The sequence below is a fragment of the Haliaeetus albicilla genome, chromosome 17 (assembly GCF_947461875.1).
Source record: "Haliaeetus albicilla chromosome 17, bHalAlb1.1, whole genome shotgun sequence".
Classification (NCBI taxonomy): domain Eukaryota; kingdom Metazoa; phylum Chordata; class Aves; order Accipitriformes; family Accipitridae; genus Haliaeetus; species Haliaeetus albicilla.
The window spans coordinates 94,268-113,452 of NC_091499.1; the positions used below are offsets into that span (position 1 = coordinate 94,268).

The 19,185-nt window shown below is 38.2% G+C and overlaps 1 protein-coding gene across 2 annotated transcripts; it reads right to left on the reverse strand.

Moving 5' to 3' along the window:
• Positions 1–1,778: 1,778 nt before the first annotated feature.
• Positions 1,779–19,048, reverse strand: RAB23 (RAB23, member RAS oncogene family). 2 transcript variants are annotated; one of them, XM_069804561.1, is made up of 7 exons: positions 18,870–19,048; positions 16,969–17,170; positions 16,052–16,137; positions 10,322–10,478; positions 8,708–8,790; positions 7,327–7,419; positions 1,779–6,463 (listed from the first exon to the last, which is right to left on the reverse strand). In XM_069804561.1, the coding sequence occupies exons 2-7, from the start codon at positions 17,121–17,123 to the stop codon at positions 6,324–6,326; spliced, it is 714 nt and encodes a 237-aa protein (XP_069660662.1). In that variant the 5' UTR covers positions 17,124–17,170; positions 18,870–19,048; the 3' UTR covers positions 1,779–6,323. The 2 variants fall into 2 exon arrangements, with proteins under 2 accessions (XP_069660662.1, XP_069660663.1); XM_069804562.1 differs by having other exon boundaries at positions 18,866–19,008.
• Between the last annotated feature and the right edge of the window lie 137 nt (positions 19,049–19,185).

Genomic DNA, 19,185 nt, shown 5'->3' on the forward strand with positions numbered 1-19,185 from the left:
GTTATTCAGGCCAAAAGTGTCAAGGTTTTTAGTTTTCTTTTTTAAATCTTCTTTATTGTACCAATAGCTAAAAGTATTTTTATTTTTTTATAGCACTTATACTAGTACAAGCATTTTTGTTCTCGAGGACAAATTGAAGTGATCACAACCTGCATATCTACAGATGAGTTAATAGTGTAGATCAGACACTTTTTGACCTGAATTACTGGTTTATTTTTCAAATTCTTTCTTCTGTTTGCTTTCCACTTCCTGAATTCTGTGTTATCTGACCCACAGAGGTCTGCAATACAGCCATCACTATCCTCTCCTATGCTTTAACATTGCATACTGACATGCCACATCCATTAAAGACCCCATAGATTCAAACAACCTAATTTTAAAAGCAGTGCTACTTTCCTTGGAAGTTTCTTTCACACAGTCATAGCTGTTAAGACACAGCAAAAAATTACCTTTTGGGTTTTTTTACTGTAGTTCCATACTGGCTATCTTAAAGTAACTCAAAAATGGCTAAACACAGCTGGCATCATGCACATGATGGAGATGAACAAAAGAACAGAGTAAAGTTTTTAACTTTTTTTAAGTAAGTAAGTGCTCTGTTGTCAATAATCAAAAGACAGTACGCAAGGCTCAGCAGGCGTAAGACAGCTGGGACAAAGAAGGTGTAAGAAAAAACAGTGACCTTCTGGTCCCGTTATCTCCCGAGCAATAAAATAGGCTGTGCCTCAGTCTTGGAAATGGGACATCTGTGAGTATGAAACATTTTCTCAGAGATGCAAGAAAGTACCCAGGCGTCTGCAGTGGGTGTCTTGGGGGCTTGCAGCAGAAGCCACACTGAATGGCCAGCCAGCTTCCTGAAGCTGAATGTGATACGGCTGCGCAGCACATAAAAACCCCCACCTAGATAGTGTCAAAGCTTCAGTTTTCTCAAGGTCTTCACTTAATTGCAGTTAAACAGTTCCCACCTAAAAATACATGACCATAAAACCAGTTTTCTTATATTTCAGTATTTTTTTCTTACCTAAACCATTGCTAATTAATCCTTATTGGGGTCTTAAGCAAGCAAATCGTTTTCTGTGTGCAGAACTGCACGCAAGAGGAAGCAGGAGTGTGTTACTTCCCAGATTCCTGAGATGCCTGGGTAAAGAGGCAGACCCAGATGCTGAGCTGTGTTTTACTAAAAAAGAAAAAAAACCAAAGCCAAAACAAACAAAAACCCCAACCAAACAAAACCCACCAGTGACTATTTACCTTTTCAGAAAATGCATCAGGCATCTTTGATGTATTAGTAATAGTTCAATGCCACTTCCAGTGTCTACAACCATTCAATTAAACCCTGTCACTGTATGAGCCAGACCAATCATGAAAAATAAAATGATCAGAAAGCAGAACAGAATCCATACTTTGTATTTGAACTATGTGGTGAAGAAATCAGAGGCAAGAGCTCAGAAACAGCATCTCTATTAGAATGGGGTGCCCACACTTGTTCCTTTGAGGGTACCTAATGTAGTGCCTTGGATCCCAACTGTCCGCAATACATGGAGTAGAATCAGGCACACGAGTTTCTCCAGCAGATTGAGGTTGCACAGCTACAGGGTTATAGCAATTTTTTGAAATTTAATACACTGACAATTTAATATAACCACAAAAAAGCAGTGAACTGCATCAGACCAAACAGTAATCAAATAAACGTTTAAGTTGCACGATACAACTAACATCACTTACAAGAGACCAGCAGAATTAACTCGTAGGGATTCTACAGGAACAGCATACACAGAATATTCAGGTTTAAACATTTATTTTTCCACTTGAGGATTTATGGTAAGTTGACTTTTTTTTCCTAAAAATATATTACATTTACTTGAGATCATGATGGTGATAAAAACAGTTATGTACATTACCTGTTTTAACCACTCAGATTCACATGAACTTGCAAATAAGAGTAAGTAAGTCATTTATTAGTCACAATGCATCTTCATCCTCACAATGACAGCAGTATTTCTCCAGGTCCAGAATTTTTACTTTTTTTGACCAACTTCCGTCGGTTCTGCTGAACCACATTTATCTCGGTTAGAGGAGAAAGAATTCTCAGTCCACAAATTATTTATCAGTATTACCCTACTACCAGAAACCTGAGAGTGACTCTAGTTCAGTACTAGGGCTCACCTGGCTTTGAGATGACTCATATAGAGCACTTCTTCCACATGGAACTGTTTGAAAGTTTCTCTTCTTCTATTATAGCACCTTTCATCTTAAATCTAAGCATTGCTGCATTTTTTTTTCTACAATTTTGATTACCTGTTTGGATGCAATATGTAGCAGAGAGAAGTATTTTCTTCTGCCAATACTATTTGAGCATTTAAAAGAAGACACGCACGACTGTTGCTTCCTACAAAAAGATGGTAAGGTAGTTTTGATGAAATCAAGCCCGTTGGACCACGCTTGCTCTCTGGTTTACGTACAATTAGTGTTCAGGTACTGCAACTTCAGCTGAAGTTCTGTGATTACATTTATTTTAGAAAAGCAGTAGGAGCTTAGGTACTGTCACTGGAATCCAAGAAGCATGCTTGTTAGTTTGACTGAATTCCCACAAGAGGGTTCTGCAGTGCAAATCATTAATTCTGTTATTAACTGGTAGCTATCAACTTGAATAGATAAATTAACAGGTTCAAAGTGCATGTTCACTGAGTATTATGCACGTACCGCTGCATAACCTCCAGGCAGTACAATGTGTTCAGCTGTTCAATTCCCTTTAATATCATGTACATCTACAGAAGTGATGCAAAGGAGAACTATGTCAGGTATGCTGTAGCCCAATAATGGGGGGGGGACACGACACAAATTTTACAGAGGCATAAAAAAGTTGAACAGGAAATCAGACTGACAGTATGGTAATTCTGGTATTTTGACTAAAAAAGGTAAGCGTTGCCTTAAGAAACACTGAAAATAAGAAAGCTCCAAAATTGTCTTAAGTGGAATATTTAAATTTTTTTTTAAATTAACCATGCACACACAAGCACAAAAATCTTTGTGTGATCAGTCTTCCAACTGGAAATAACAAATCTCAAAGTTGTAAATACCTCCCTGGCATTACCACTTTGCATCAAATGATGCCCCGCTTACTGGGAGAACACCCATTCACTGAATGGATACAACATGGGAGTGACAGATGCATTAGCGTCATACTCGTTAGTGAAGGCTTTATTTCACTAAGGCATTAACAACTACCGAAGTTTTCTGCTAGTGGTAGCATTATCAGCCGAAAGCAAAGAATTTTGGCAAGATTCAGGTAATACTGCCAATCAGCTATTGAAGAGATACTAACAGATAAAACAGGAGTGCAATTAGCTTAGTCTCACAGAACAAAACTTCGTGTCTTGTGGCAGAACATCTGTTGCTCCTAATCCAGGATGCCAGTCTGCCACGGGTGTAACAGACAGCCACATCCGCTCCCGCCATGCAGTCACAGAGATGCACAGAGAAGAGCATTTTTATTGCCAGCTCTGCACCTGTGGGTTTTGGTAACTAAAATATATGGTATTTTAATGAGAATGCTTTGAATGGAGAATGGGACAATGTTTGTCAAAAACTATTCACAAGGGACAATGCGAGTGAGTGCTAAACATTTAGGCACGTCTCTTCATCCAAAAGGTGAAAGTTACTCCCACTGAAGAGGGAGGTGAAGACCTAAGGACTCCTGCAATATGCAAATCATCTGGTTTACATCTACACACTGACCCCAGCAGGATAAAAAATAAATTTTCAAGCACCGTACATGGAGAGCACGCTCCAGGAGAATGCTGATTTTGACAGTCTCCATCTCAAGTCATATTGGAGAACAAGCACTACAAAGCAACAACAAAAAAACTTTAGATTTAAGATGGGAATGAAATGAAAACTGTTACCCAATGCTACAAATATATATTTCTACATTAAAGTATGTGTACTAAATTTCAACATACCCTACATTTAGCAAGTCTGTCAAGTCTCAACCTAGGAAAATTTCTACTGAGTTTTCAGTCCTTAGAACAGTGGTTTATAATGACAGACCTTGAATAGAAATGGCTTACATAATAGTACAATGTCTACAGTTTAACATGTAATAGTACAAATGCTCATTATATGTAATAAAGACTTATTTTTCAGTACTCTGTACAAACAAGGCAAAAAAGATGTTTCAGACACTTTGTGGTTTTGTTTCTTTTTCAAGAAAAATGAATAAAAACCATGAAACCGGCAGACAGACGAAATGTAAAAGGTTCCATATTAAAAACAGTTGTCAAAATTCTTCATGCGTACACTCTATCCTACATCCTGAAATTGTAAGGTGACCCCATCACGTGCAATTGGCAGTCTTGTCTTAAGTACCTTACTTCTTAAATTGCTGAGACAGATAGGACTTCACTCCATTTATACATACATACAGTGATTAAATAAATGCACTTGTTAAAAAATAAAGGCCTTTATCCAAGAGAAAATACAGGAAACATTATGGTGAAGAACACACAGTTTTGCTGCATTAGCAAAGGGGATTGAGTGCCTTGAAGGCCGCCTTCTTGCCAGCAACAGGAGATGCCCTAACAGCTTGTCAAAGAAACAATGGTACTTGGTAGAAAGTCTAATATAGTAAACATAAAATACAGAGTTCAGAGATCTTTAGTGTTTATGCATAACTTGCCACCCACTTCTCTCCCTGCAGACAGTGGGAAAAAGTACATTTCAGTTTTCACACTCATTGACTTAGAAACAAAGTCAGCCAAGCTTCCTACATGAATTCACACAGTGAAAAGTCCTTCCTCCAAAAATATACAGGATCACTCGACTCATTTTCATTCTCATACACCGTGTAAAAAACTATTAAAACTCTGAATTTTTTAAAGCAGCATATTTTGCATTTGTCACTGGCAGGTTTGTTGTAGAAATCCTAGAAAGTTAAAATTATATCATACCATACAAAAACATGTAAACAAAATGGATACTTTTTAAAAGGCATGCATGCTCTTGAAGAGGATTAGAAAGTATTTATTTTTGGTAAATAAAAGATATCTTGCTTAGCATTTTTAAAAGCACCTTAGTGATTTAGGAGCCTAAGTCCAAATAACTTTACATTAGATTTGGGCTCCTAAACATTGAAATCAATTCTGTAAAATTACTTAAGCACTTCAATAAATTTTTGCCATGTCTCTGATCTTGCAGAATTAGATTTTCTGTAACCAGCAGCTAACTCTGAATCTGAGACAACATTCAAGAAAGGCTCGTTCGTGTAATTCAGTCATCAGCTGCATTTTTTTGGATCCTCCATAACTTAGTTTATGGTATCTATGAAAAGATTTTCCAAAGAAGATAAATATTTTGTGACACCACTTTGCAAGTTCCTTTTTCATAGACAACACAGGATGCAACAATTAAATTTGAACAGGAATGTGATTATATGTTCCTTCTGAATAGCTGTTAGTGTCAAAGACTGTGTTATTTGTTCAACCTGTTAAGACTGAGAAAAACAAACTTACAAAAACATCCGTAGCACAGCATTAGGTAAAAAGAAGGAGCAGTTCTGGCACCACACATTTTTAAATCTAAGCTTTTAGGCCCAAAGTATAGCAAGTTAAACGTACACAGTGGCAGCTGGGAAAGCCTCATCTGGAATGCAACATTTTTAAAGTAAACTTTTTTTTTGAAGATGCTATTTTATGATCATTAGCTGATCTCCAAGTAATGCATACACTGGAATTTAGCCTAAATATTCATAGCAAATGTTTACATATATACCTTAGCACTCATATATATAATACAAGTATATTGCACCAACAGAACTGCCAGAATGCATATTAATATAGTTAGGCATAAAATGTAGTGCCTTCTTTTTGCTCTTCATTTATCTTTTTAGTGTCCTGACTAACCAATTCTAACATCTTCTTTGAAATTTAGTTGCAAGGTTGCTACTTTACCTTGGGCCATAGTGTTATGGTCTGTACCTACAGTTGTAAGTATTATCCTTATGTTAAATGTGTTTTGCAGTTCAGCAATACCTAGTTCATAGCTCTGTAAATAATTCCTTGAAAAAGGAGAAGCTTGCCTAATTTTTTACAAAGTGCATGGGGCAGCCACAGTTCTGTGTTTTGCCAGCAGGTGCCTCACTCTACACACCAAAAAACACTGCATGAGCCAAGTTGATGTAAATCCACGCTCTATCAAGGATCCCATAGGCACAAGATTTGCTAAAGCACTGGTAAAAATACCTCTACAGCTGGCTTTAATCTGTACTCCATTGCACAACTTCATCCAGTTCACTGGGTTGTTTTTTTTTTTCCTCCTCCAAAAGTGGTCTAAGGTATGCTGCAGTTGCTAAAAGGACTTCTGTTTTTCTTGGTCCTCTGTTTGTTTGGTCTAAGGTTGATGACATCTCCACCATTAAGAGTGCTAGAATTTTGGTTGGAGTGACTTCCACCAGCTGTATTAAAAACACCTACAGAATTTAAAGACAAGAAAAGTATTTGTATTTCTTTACTTCCTGCAGCATAATACATTAACACTTAAGATACAACACTTACTAAGGCATAGTAGTGCACCTCAAATGCATATTTTAGTTTTTAAAGGCTTTATCTATTTCTGGGTCAATTTTGCAGCTACATTTGAAGTAGAGCCAGTTGGAATTACTAGCCAGGCAGTATTTAAAGCTGGTATACATCTGTGTAATTGAAGGGCAGCATATGCACTCACCTGTGTATGTGTATGCTACTAATTGCATGGTAACAAAGTTATGGTTACTTGAGTAATATAATAAAAGAAAAACATGACAATCTTAAAGTTAGAAACTTTGCTGAGATAAAGGAAAAAGCCTGAATAAAAAGGGAGTGCTTTAAGGAAAATAAATGAACTGACTCAGAAGTGCTTTAAAGAAGGACTACACAAGTTCAGTCTTCCCTTACAAAAGGCAGTTTACAAAGACCTTCTGATTACATGCCAGATTCTTTCATGGTGAGTCTCTTGTAAATCTGCACCAAGATGAGTAACACTAATACTAATTACATTAAAAAACCCAACAAACATCCATTCTCAAGTCCTTACACAATGTTTGTTTAAATGAATTTAATAAAAAGGCACTTGCCAAACATTAGCTAGAAACTTCAGTAAATCAGTTTGAGAGTCCAATAACTTCAGAGAATCACAAAGTTATTTTACAGAAGGAAAGGAGACAATATCCTAAGATAGGAAGGTAATAATTAGACCCTGATTCACCTTGTACTAACTCCACAAGGAAACAGATGAGACCATAAGCTTTGACAGCACAAAATACTGTTTCTATTTTTTTTATTACAGTATACATACCAATCTTGTTACTGCTTGTGTGTACTAGTTCTGGATCTTCAGCTGTTTGTTGCTTGAGCCTTTGAAGATATTTATCAGCCAAATACTTAAAAACTGGAATGTTAAAAAGAAAAAAGGTACATCAGAGTATGCTTAAAAATAATCTTCATATCAATAATAATACCTTTGTATTGAAATACTGCATGGTGACAAAAGTGCATTCGACACCACAGGTTTAGCATGATCTGGTAAGTGATTCTGTCTCGGCAGGCCTGTGTACCTGAGCAGAATCCAGATTAGTCCAGTGTCTACCCAGGTCTTACAGTCCGCAGCACTGAAGACTTTCACAGCAGACAGAAACATCTTAACACTCCTGTAATAAAGCTAGCACATACATATTGCCAAATGTTCCAATCCATGGAACTTGGAACTTTTTAAAGTTATGTAGGAATTTAATGTATGTATTTTTTGCAAGAAGCCATAAAATAATAGCAGTCATGTAAAGTAAGTCTATTAATAAAACTTGGCAGCAACATTTTTCTAATTAATTAATGCTACCCTCATTTTACTGGTGTATAAAAAGACCACCTAGGATTCTGAAAAAATATTCAACTATAGAAGAATTTTGAGAACCTAGATGTGTTATGATTATTTACACTTGTAATTAATAACTCGTAAAATGTTTCTGTATCATGTTCACACATTTTCTCTTGCAGATTTTTTTCCAAGGTGAATGATGTTAACAGAGAAGAGACAATTAGTTTACTATTAAGTTTGCCTGATGAAACAAACAAACAAAAAGTTATCAGAGACTATAATTCATGACTATTCAAACCCACCCCACAAAAGATAGTGACTGATTTTTATAACAGGACTCTTATGAAATTAAATATATACATTAAAAAGTGGTACTTGGGAACTAGTAAAATATCACCAGTAGACAAAAGGCTGCAAGAGACCCAAACTTTTAATGTACTGTATTTAAATATAACTCAACTATGAAATAATTGTTTATACAAAATTAACTATTAAGAATTACAAAATAATATGTTCCACAATTTGTATTTTGTAATAATTGAACTTCTACATACAATTTTTTCAAAAGCTCAGTGCTTACTGACAGTCGTTAGGACTAAGCAGCCTTAACACACTGGCACTTCTAAATACTGAAGCTATGCACTGTTTGTGGAAAAGAAAGGAAAGGTGTGCACAAAGAAATGGGCCTAAAACATTGATATCAAGTAATTCTAGCTATGTTTAAAGTGTCCTGCTAAGAAATATAAAAAGGATTGCCCACAACATGCAACAACATGGGAAGTAAGAGATCAGCTCCAAACTAGAGAGATGTACAGTACTACACAGCAGAGGGCAGGACAGACACCTACTTTGCTGCATCTCGTACCTTCTGTTACGTTTAGGTCTTCCTTCACCGATGCTCGGTAGAACCTTAATTTTAGCTTTTTTGCCAGTGCTTCTGCCTCTTCACTGCACAACAGAAGACGACTTTGTAAATACTGATTTGTATTAGTTGTCAGCATTTATTTTTACAGACAAAATGCTTTGTGGTAAGTTACACATGGCAAGGTGGGTTAAGAAACTCAGTCGAAAAGTACCTGATCCTTAATTTCTTTACAATACCTCCACTATGACGAGAAGGCATTTAAATGCAGTTTCTTTATGACCAAAAGTAATTGCTTTTCAGTACTTAACTAAAATTTCCCAAGGGTTCGAAGAACAGGTGTCAGTGAAACAAAAAAAAGGAGGCTGTAATTAACAGCACTGGAATCAGAACAATTACCACTGCAAAGTCAAAACAACAATAAAAAAATAATCCTTAAGTATATTTTAATGAAGCAGTAGACTATGCAAATCAGATGAGTGCAGAGATGAAATCAAGAATTATTTTTTTCTGTGATGTGAAAGAGAACTTGGGCTAAATTTTGAGGAAAAGCTGATGAAACGTATGAAAATCTCACCAAGGCAAATCACATCATCAGAAAGATGAAGTTACTGAGGGAGATGGAGTATTCTGAGAGCAAAACCTAAGTGGCATATCATGAAGAAAGGAGGAATTCAAATGCAATTTTGCTTTTCCTTTGAAAAATCCTCCATATTCTTTGCAGAGGGAGTAGAAGCTGATTTATGCCATCAGTGATAGCAAACAGAGAACAAAGAAAGCCAGTGCAGGAAACAACAAAAAGAAACAATAATTTAAATCTCTCAGGAAGATGGTAGAAATAAAGAAGTGGAGAATGATCAACTTCATCATGCAGTATTTTCTACATGATATGCTGTGGTAAATAAAAGTTAGCATTTGTTAAGCTGATTTTATGGCAAGAATGAAATTGGTCATATATACAAAGGCAGAATGAACCGACAGTAAAATCTGTAAAGAAAAATATAGTGAAGAAAGATCAGCACCATGCAGTTTGAGAATATTAACAGATACGTATTTCTAGAGAGTTACAATGTTTTGATAAAAATGAGCAATAGAAAAAAATTAAAGCAAAGCAAAGCAAAGAACATTAAAGACACTTTTTCAAACAACCTGTTTATACTTCTTCATCATTTCAGCAAGCATTCACTAGCCAAACTGAACAATGTAACTTCAGTGGTGCACAGCACAGTTTAACGATAACTGTAAATTTTAACAAGAGAGAAAATTTAGAGTTTTAGAATTTCTCATTTTAAAAAAAAGAGAGAGAGAGAGAGAATCGTATCATGGCACGACCAAACTCTTCATGCTATTCCTCTATCTTTTTGGCTGACACTTCAGAAGAAGGTGTGAAGCAAACAGAAAGCTCCTAGCTTGGCAAGCACATCTGCCCAAGTAACAACACTCATGCAGCAATAGCTTTTGCCTGTGCTTCTAGGGCATGTTTTGATGCAGGGCATAGGTTTGACAACCTAGGTATCTTAAGTCTTCACCAGAAACTCCCATAGATTTTTTTTTTTAAAACGTGTGTATGCAGGGGACATATATTGTTCTTTAAAAACCGTAAGATAAAACTCATACTTCTTTATACAAGAGTCATCAAGAAGATCAATCTTATTCTGCACCAGAACTGTGGGAATGTCTCCAACTTCAGTCACAACTTTCTCCTTCCAGGTAGGGATTGCTTTGAAGGACTCTCTGTCAGTTGTAGAAAACACAAGAACACAAGCCTGGGCTCCTAAAAATACACAAATCAATTACAAATACAAATAAACACAAATCAACCAGCAAACATATTAAAAAAAGAAGATTCATATATAGTTCAAACATGAGGGATTTTTTCAAGTTTCTCCCATAAAAGTGCACTTTTACCACCAGCTTGTGTCAGACCCATGGTCATAAATTCCCCAAATGAAAACAGATTGCCATTTGATCATTATACCCATTCCTCATGACGGCTATGGGTCTGTTACCTTTCAAGCTATTTCCAGCATGGTGCATGTATGCAGGAGAAAGGAATAGGAGCGTGTGGAAAGGCTGGAGAAAGGGAAAGGGGGGTTTGCTTATTGCTCATTGTCTTCCAGACAGCTTAACAGAGGCCAGAAGGCAAATATTCTTCCATACACAGTATCTGTAAAGCACACTTCACATTATTCTTTATGCTACAGTAATTCGGATTTTGAAAAGCAGAAAACTTAAGAGAGTTTTCAGAGAAAGTTGTGATTATTTTAAGTAAATTGTTTAGTAGCTTTTCGGAGAAAATAAGTGTATTTCTAATTAATACAGCACTATGATAAATTACACAAAAAGTCTTGTACCATTTTTGTTATGGTTTTGTAACAGCCTTAGCAAACAATAGTTAAAACCCATGGATACTGAGAAGGTACTTCCACACTCAAAAAATTAGTGAGTGGTCTTCTGACTGTCCAGTAGCCCTTTGTTATCCTCAATAAACTACTTTTCTTTGCACATAAACACATGGAGAAACACTTTATTATTTATATGCCTTTAATATACTTGGTATTTAGTAAGAGTCTAAAAGGAATAGATAGCTAATGTCTTTGAGACTCCAGTGTTATCTTGTGGCAAATATCCCAATCTAATTACATATAGCATGAAAATTATTTCATCAGTATGAATTTTCTTTTATTTCTGAGTTTCACCAAGTATCTCCCAATCCGATATTCTGTCTTTGTACTTCTTTGACACAAAGCACTCGAGTTCTTTTATTTATCTTTTCAAAGCCAAGTTCAGTCTATGTTTATAAAGTTTTCCTATGCTCTTTAACATTCTTTCACATGCCATTAAGACCCTTCTGGTATGGTTTTATACAGAATAGTAAGAACTGCCCTCAGAATTTTAAATCAAGCTCTACCAATAAAACAGTAGCAATGTAGTCTTCCATAATTTTCCCTGTTCCTTGCGTTCTAAAATTTTGTTTGCTTTCCCTAATGTCCAAACCATATTCTAACAGATGCGATTCTTCTGATGCAATTCCACTGAGAATCCTGTGAGATACATAGGTGTAAAATTAATTATTCTTTTCAGAGCAGGTTACTTTGCATTTGTCAATGCTGAATTTAACCTACTGTCTCGCAGTCTAGCTTAATAAAGCCTCTCAAGTTCTTTTCTCTACTGAAGATGAGAATATTGATAACAAGACTCTCACCATCTCTAAACATCACCTTATTCAGTTTTAAGACTAAGAAATTCATTGTGAAGTCTCCACCCTACGGCACTTTCACTTCATCTCTCTCCTTCCACCCATTCATTCTGAATGCTAAAACACAGAGATAACTTGGTAATAGTTAAGTTTAGAGGGAAAAGTCCTAGCATGTGGCAGTTAAAAAGGGGGTGACTTACAACATCAGACCTCCTTATTCAATTTAGATATAATAAATGTAGAATGCAGTGGACAGGGACAGTAAAAGTAACTCAGTGTGGCCATGTTGCTTTTTAAAGAGAATTGTGTGATAGGCTCTAATTAGGAATCAGACTGAAATATTTTTGGGGACCTTCAAGATTCTGACATTTAAAGGTTCTTACCAGGAAATTAACAAACAACAGTAAGTGAAAGTGTCTTTCCTCATCAAAAAATATACCTGTGTATCAACAATGACAAATTCTATACATATATTCTATATGTAATTGCGTATTTCCAAACGTCTGCTGAAGGTTTTGATCACTGGATTGTAAGAAATGTCAGAATTTACTAACTAATCCAATAACCCTGCAAAAACGCTTATTTAAGAAGAGAAAAACAAAAGCAGTGTTCTTCTCATGCTCAAATCAAAACAATATCAAATGTGATCTTTCTGAAAGTATGCTTCAGTATAGTGCAGAAGTTAGTATAGCCAGAATTCACCAGAAAATGCTGCAGGGCAGCAGAACTTACTAGGTAAATTCTTTTAATCTTCTAAGAATATTGCTAAATACTCAATATTTTTATTGAGAACATAAACAAGTTTAAGAAATTATCATGTCCATGTAGGGGCTCTAAGGAGAAAAAGAAAAAAAAAAAAGAAGAAAAAAGAAAAAAGCCAGGATTTAGACATTGAAACACCTTTCTGTATGCAGTGACAACTGACAGTATTCAAGAGAGTCAATAACATTACTATCTCACTCATCCACTGCAAATGGAGTCTGTCATACAACACATTGTGTACAACAATAGACACCAGCAGCAACGCCACATGATAGTGTCTGACAGGAGCATAACAGCTAAAACCAGGATGTTCTTGATGAGTATTTTAAATCAAAGTTCTTTTGTAAGAAGCTGTTTCATAAAGCTACTTTAAAGTACTGAAGAAAAGGACATTGGATTTTTTGTGTGCAACTACTGCTTTGATAACCTCTATATCTTTATTTTAAAAAGGCTCCAACTGGCTGCATAATCACTGGTATGATATTCATACCTAGACTAATTCAGAAAAAAAATAAAAGAGTAGTACTAGCATCTCTACTTGATTCAAGTAGAGTATGAACTTGTCAGCTGTGTAGGTCTCCAAGATCCTCAGCAGACTATCCCATCCTCATAGACTCCGTAACCGTATTTTCTCCTTTTGTAACGGTACAAAGCCTATGTAACAGAAAAATGTGTAAGGAAATTCCCTGCCATGAGTGGACTCATACAGGGCTTTATACTTGGCACCTATTCGTTTCAGTCTTCTGCCCTTTCACTCAGCTTTTTCAGGCTACGACAGAAAACACACATGCACTATAAAATTGATGGTGTTTCCTTCAACCTTAAAGTGAGATAAAATGCAAGGTCAAATGATATCATCATCCAGAAGTTCTTGTTTACTGTTGATGTTCTAAGTGCTGCAGATCCTGGATGTCTTTAACAGGCTTAGCACGGTTTAAGGTCTCACTAACAATACCCAAAAGAGGGCTGCCTTGCTCTAGATTGGACCAGAACAGTCTTGCAGCCCTCCCATTATCACAGTTACTACAGCCAAAAGTGGTTGACAAGTGCAAGCTACAGCAATGCTATGAAGGCTTGAGAAATACGAAGTCTAACTATTGTGCAACAAAATGAGAATCCTGAGAATTTGACTAATCAGCAACTGAATAACAGACTAATGAACAAGATGACTGTTTTCCATCAAAAACCTAACAAGGGTCTACTCAAGATACCAGTGGTAGTGGATGGAAGAGGATGCATGCACAAAGAAGTGGTCAAATAACTGCTTTGAGAAACATCTGTAACATGGACAGTACACATGGTGCTGCTAATGACAGCCACTTGTGTATGTGCTTAGCATATAAATGACATACCTAGCCAATTAGAAAGTGTGTGACTTCCATCGGACAGAAACTGGTAAGATGCACGATACAATATAAAAAAAGAAATGTTAAATACATACAGAGCTTCCTTCAACTCTTTGAATTTAGGCTGCTGGACTCCTTGCGTTGTATGATCATGGGCATGCAGCTACACTGGCTGCACATATTCACCTGTACATAGAAAACCACATGACATATCCACTGTCAGCTACAATTTTGTTTTTCTGCAAGGCTGAATGAATTTGGTCCTTGGACAAGAAGGGCTCAGAAACAGGCTCTGAAGTATTCATTGTGTGACCACGGATCAGCAGCTGATCCCTGAAGAACTGACAATGCACAAGGTTCCAGGAGAGTACGTAAGCCCTAGTGTAATGACAGTAGGACAGCGACCTGTGGGAGAGGCAGACATTGAAGTAACAGCCAGCATCTATCTTACCTAACTTAGAAGCGTCCTCCCCTTATCAGCAATAATTGGCAATTAAATCCTTACATTTCCAAAGTAAGCTTGACCTTCTGCTTCTATAATATTGTGCTTGCAAGACCTGGTGCTAAACCAAAACTGCATTCCAGGCTTTTATAATTTCCCTTGTCCTTCATGAGCCAAAGTCTGGTGCAGAACAGTCACTGTATCCAATAGCTTGAACTGTTAATATATCCATCATGCTGCCTACAATATGCATCCACAGGATGACTATGTCCTGTTTCACAGCAGCCTCTTCAGTATAAAGATCTTGAAGATAGTGATCTAACTGCACTATGCTGGGCACGAGTCATGAGCAAGATTTCAAGATACTCAATATACATGGTAAGTGAGGCCAGTAAGTGTACTTTAAAGTTCTTCTGAAGACTCCGTATTTTAGCATATCAGTCCCAGTAATTAGGAGAGAAAGTCTTTGGCTTGGAACAACTGAGGAGAGCAAAGCACACAAGAACTGAAGGCCAGGAGAGTAAAAAGGAAGCTCCAAGAGAATCAAGTACTACCTTCTAAAATTCATATGCTCAAGTTGTCAGCTGTAAAATAACAGAATGATCTACTTCACATGAGGATAAAAAGAAATAGGAAAAGAAAGACCTTTCCCCAAAGAAATGGTAATCATCAATTACAAGTGACAACCAGAAATACTACAAAAAACCCCAATCCTATTAGTTGCCAAAACGATCATGAAATATAGAAAGGTCAGAGGACTATACAAGCCTGAAACAGCACAACATAACCATTTTTGTTTATCTCTAAATGAGGTAATTTTTCTAAGATTTTATACCACAGTGATATATTTTTCCCCAGCCATCAGGTAATTAGTTTGACGAGAACTGAATGATGGAATCTTTCCCAAGTCATCCATATCTCTCATGTTAAAAAACAAAAAGGAAAGATTTTCACAGCCATTGTTAAATTAGATGCAAAGAAAGTCTAAGTATGCAACTTGTAACTGGCTAAATAGATAACCTACCTGTATATGACTGAATACTATAGTTTCTAGTTTATTAAGTAAATAGGCTTTCCTTATTACTCTGTTGTGTTAATGTGTTCAAGGAAGTCTGTACGAGCAGGAGAACTGTTGTGCCTAGTAAACTATCTTTCTAGGATGACTGGTGGATTTTTTTTCTCTTGGATTCATTTCTAAGTGCCTCAGCCATAGTTTTTGGAACACTTACAAATGTGTGTCTTACAGAATAAGAAAACACCTTTAGAGGGAAAAATATAATTTTGTGTTTGATTGTCTGAATGGCTACACTCTGTGCAGTTTCTGTGCAGGTATTTGTCTCATTTTGTTCTACGTTTTTAAAAGGGCATGACTGAGCGTCCTGCACAAAGTGACACTTAACTAAGGCAAGGATCTTACACGAAGGGGAAAAATATTTAAGAACTGAAAAAGGTGAACTAAAAATGCCTTGCACACACATGAAATAACTAAAATTCTTAATACAGAGATAGGAAAATATCTTAAGAGATGTGCAGACCAAAAAAAAAACCCCAAACCCACAAAAACCCCAACTGCCAAATAACAAATATGGTATTTTCACCTCTATAGTAGGCCTTAGTTATTGCATCAAATTCTTCTTGACCCGCAGTGTCCCATAACATTAGCCTAACATCTTCATCATTAACTCTGAAATAAACGACACGGTTTTGTAATCAATACAATGAACAAGAGCAATTCAGAACAACTGACGTGGAAATATTTCTATGTCTAAAATATAACAGTAATTCAGTTCAAATTTAACTTAATTTAAATACAATGTAACTTAATATTGATGACAGTTCACCTCTGTAACTTGTCATGGCAGTAGTCCCTCAATTATATTACATGCTCTTTCCTGACAATCCATATTACATTTTCCTCCTCCTTTCCTCCTCTTCCTCTACATTTCCCTCTATAAGTAAAAAATAACATAGACTTCAAAACAAAATTTAGGTGCCTGAATAATGGTCCTTTTGTCTTTTTAATCAGCTTACAAAATTTACAGAATTTTCTTACTTCTCATTATCAAACATAATTGGGTATTATCTGCTTATATTACGTAAAGAGACTGGATCTATAGCATATTTAATTATTTTTGCCACAGGCATTTTAATCTATATTGGCTAATAAATTTGTGTAATCATTTTAGCATAAGCACTTCCACTTCCTCCACAAGAAATTAAAAAAAAAAAAAAAAAAAAATCAACAGGTGGTAAAATACAAAGGAAACTTGTCAAAAAGCTTAGTACAACAGGGGTTCCAAATTTTATTTTGCTTTGATTTATAATTCTATATCTTGCACAGAAAGTAGAGGAATAGAATTTCAGCCCTTTGTGCATGAGAGAAAACAACTCCCTTTACTGTGCTTTGGAGACAGCAGGCCTTGTTTCAAGCCTTTGTAAATCTCAGGATTACAAGAGAACAAAGAAATAGAAGAAAAGGTAAAAATCAATAGTATGGCATCTGTTTAATACATACTGGATTTGTCTTTCCAGGAAATCTACACCAATAGTTTTCTTGTAGTCTTTTGTAAAAATCCCCTTGCAATATCGCTGAATCATACTGGACTTTCCAACAGCTCCATTTCCTACTACCACCACTTTGATGGCCACCTCCATATCTTCTTCCAACATCTCTGCAGCCCAAGTGACTCTCTAGCTTATTCAGGAAACTACTGATTCTGTAAACAAAGTAAATAGCTATGTTCATAAAAATGCTGTGAATGGAAAGCAAGAGAAAATATGATCACACATTAGGATTGACAAAGATTGTATAATTTGTTTTCAGCTCTGCCACAGACCGCTGAAGTGACCTCAGGCAAGTTATTTAGCGAGTCTGTACTTTGATTTGCCACTTACTAATTGGAAATCAATATAGCTGTTCACAGAAAATATCCTTCCACTGTATGAATGTATCGTCATATGTTGATTACATTCCTGATGCTCCAGTGCTAACACATACAAGATGCTCAACTGATCAACCTAGCACGTAGCATGAGTCTGAAGTACAGCAACTTCTAACTTCAGCCACTGTTCTCTTATACCCAGTTCAGATATCGTCGCCTGACACCAACACTGATGCTTTGAAGACATAAACCTGTATCACTCTATGATTATATCCCTTACCTGAGTTCTTATGAACTTGCCTAAATTTGTCTAAGTTGATAAAAATCATAATCAAATAAATTTGTGCGCTCCTATTAATTTAATTTTTGGCATGTGAATCAAAACACTAAAGGTATAAATATTATTGGGTAATTCTGAAGATAAGGCATTTTCCAAAAGTCAGGGGTTTTTTGAAGAAGAGATTGACTAATCCAACCGTCTTAACATGCTTTTAAAAAATGTTTAAACTTTTAGATAATTTATTTCATCAATACTCAATACACAAGCTATTTACATTTAAGAAGTCTATATCATAAGTACATCAGGTGTGACCACAATCTCGCATCACATGGCCACTGCAACGGAGCCACCTGATTTCCCTCCGATTTAATTTTGCCCCTGCACACTGTACATTAACCAGAGGCAAAGCCAAGCTGCTGACGTACACGGACAAAGTTCACACCTCAAGCGGTTACAGCAGACATGGAGATTTTTATATAAACTAAAGTCCCGATGTGCAATAATGGAAAATAACTTATTGGGCTGTTTTTATTTACTGTTAATTGCTGTTTATTTACTGCGAAGATTATTTCATCCCAGTGCCGATGGGGTTTTTGGGGGTTTTTCTGAACAGAAACGGAGGTGTCCACAGAAGCGAAGTTTCCCCCGCGTTTTGCCGCGCCGGGGTAGCATCCCGGTAACACTTCGCGTCTGCAGAGCGGCAAGCTTCCTCCCCAGAGGCGAGCAACCCTCCTCCCGAGGGAGGAGAAAGCACGCCTCTTGGAAGGGCTTGGCCCGTCCCCACGCACACGCAGCCCGCGCTGGAAGAGCGGGGCTGCCCCTCAGCGCGCCCCGGCACGTCTCGTTGCTGGATGGCTTTCTGCGTTACGCGTTCGCACACAGGCGTTTTGGCCGGCTATTCGGCAAGCATCGCTGAAACCGCCGCTAGGTCGGCCCCCCGGAGCGCGGATGGCCGTTTTAAGCGAGGACCCACGCTCGGCGGAGCCAGCCGTTCGGTGGGCTCCGCGCAAGGGGCTGCTGCCCGCCGCCACCTCCCGGCCCGGCCCGGCCCTGCGCGGCGGCCGCCGCCGCAGCCGCGGTCACGCTGAGGGCGGAGGCTCGGCCGGCCGCCCCGGCCCCCCTCCCGCGGCCGCCCCGCCGCCTCCCCGGCCCCGCACCTCGCCAGCCCGCCCGGCCCGGCAGCACCCTCCCGCCTCGGGCCGCCTCCAGCCGCCGCCGGGGCCCCGACTCCCGCCCGCGGCCCCTCTCACCAACCCCTTGCAGGAGCGAGCGGGCGGCGCTCCCTCAGAGGGCACGGCGGCGGCTCCACCTCAGCGACGGCGAGGGAGGGAGGCAGGGAAGGGGAGCAGGAGGGAAGGCGACAGGAAACCGCTCGCGGGGGCCGACCCAACCCGGACGCACATCCCAGCTCCCCCGCCCGGAAACGCCGTCAGGACCGGGGGCGCCGCTCGGGGAGGTGCCCGCCCGCTCGCTCGCTGCCGCTGCCTCCGCCCCCGCGGCAGCGGCGGCCCCCCCCGACCCTCAGGCGGCGGCGGGAGGCGGCCGGGGCGCTCCTCAGGGACTGGACGAA

Excerpts from the sequence above, each read along its gene's own strand:
- RAB23 (XM_069804561.1), bottom strand. The coding sequence starts at position 17,123 with ATGTTGGAAGAAGATATGGAGGTGGCCATCAAAGTGGTGGTAGTAGGA. Across the intron at positions 16,138-16,968 it reads TTCCTGGAAAGACAAATCCA|AGTTAATGATGAAGATGTTA; the intron begins GTATGTATTAAA and ends CGTTTATTTCAG. Across the intron at positions 8,791-10,321 it reads GATGACTCTTGTATAAAGAA|TGAAGAGGCAGAAGCACTGG; the intron begins GTATGAGTTTTA and ends TCTGTTGTGCAG.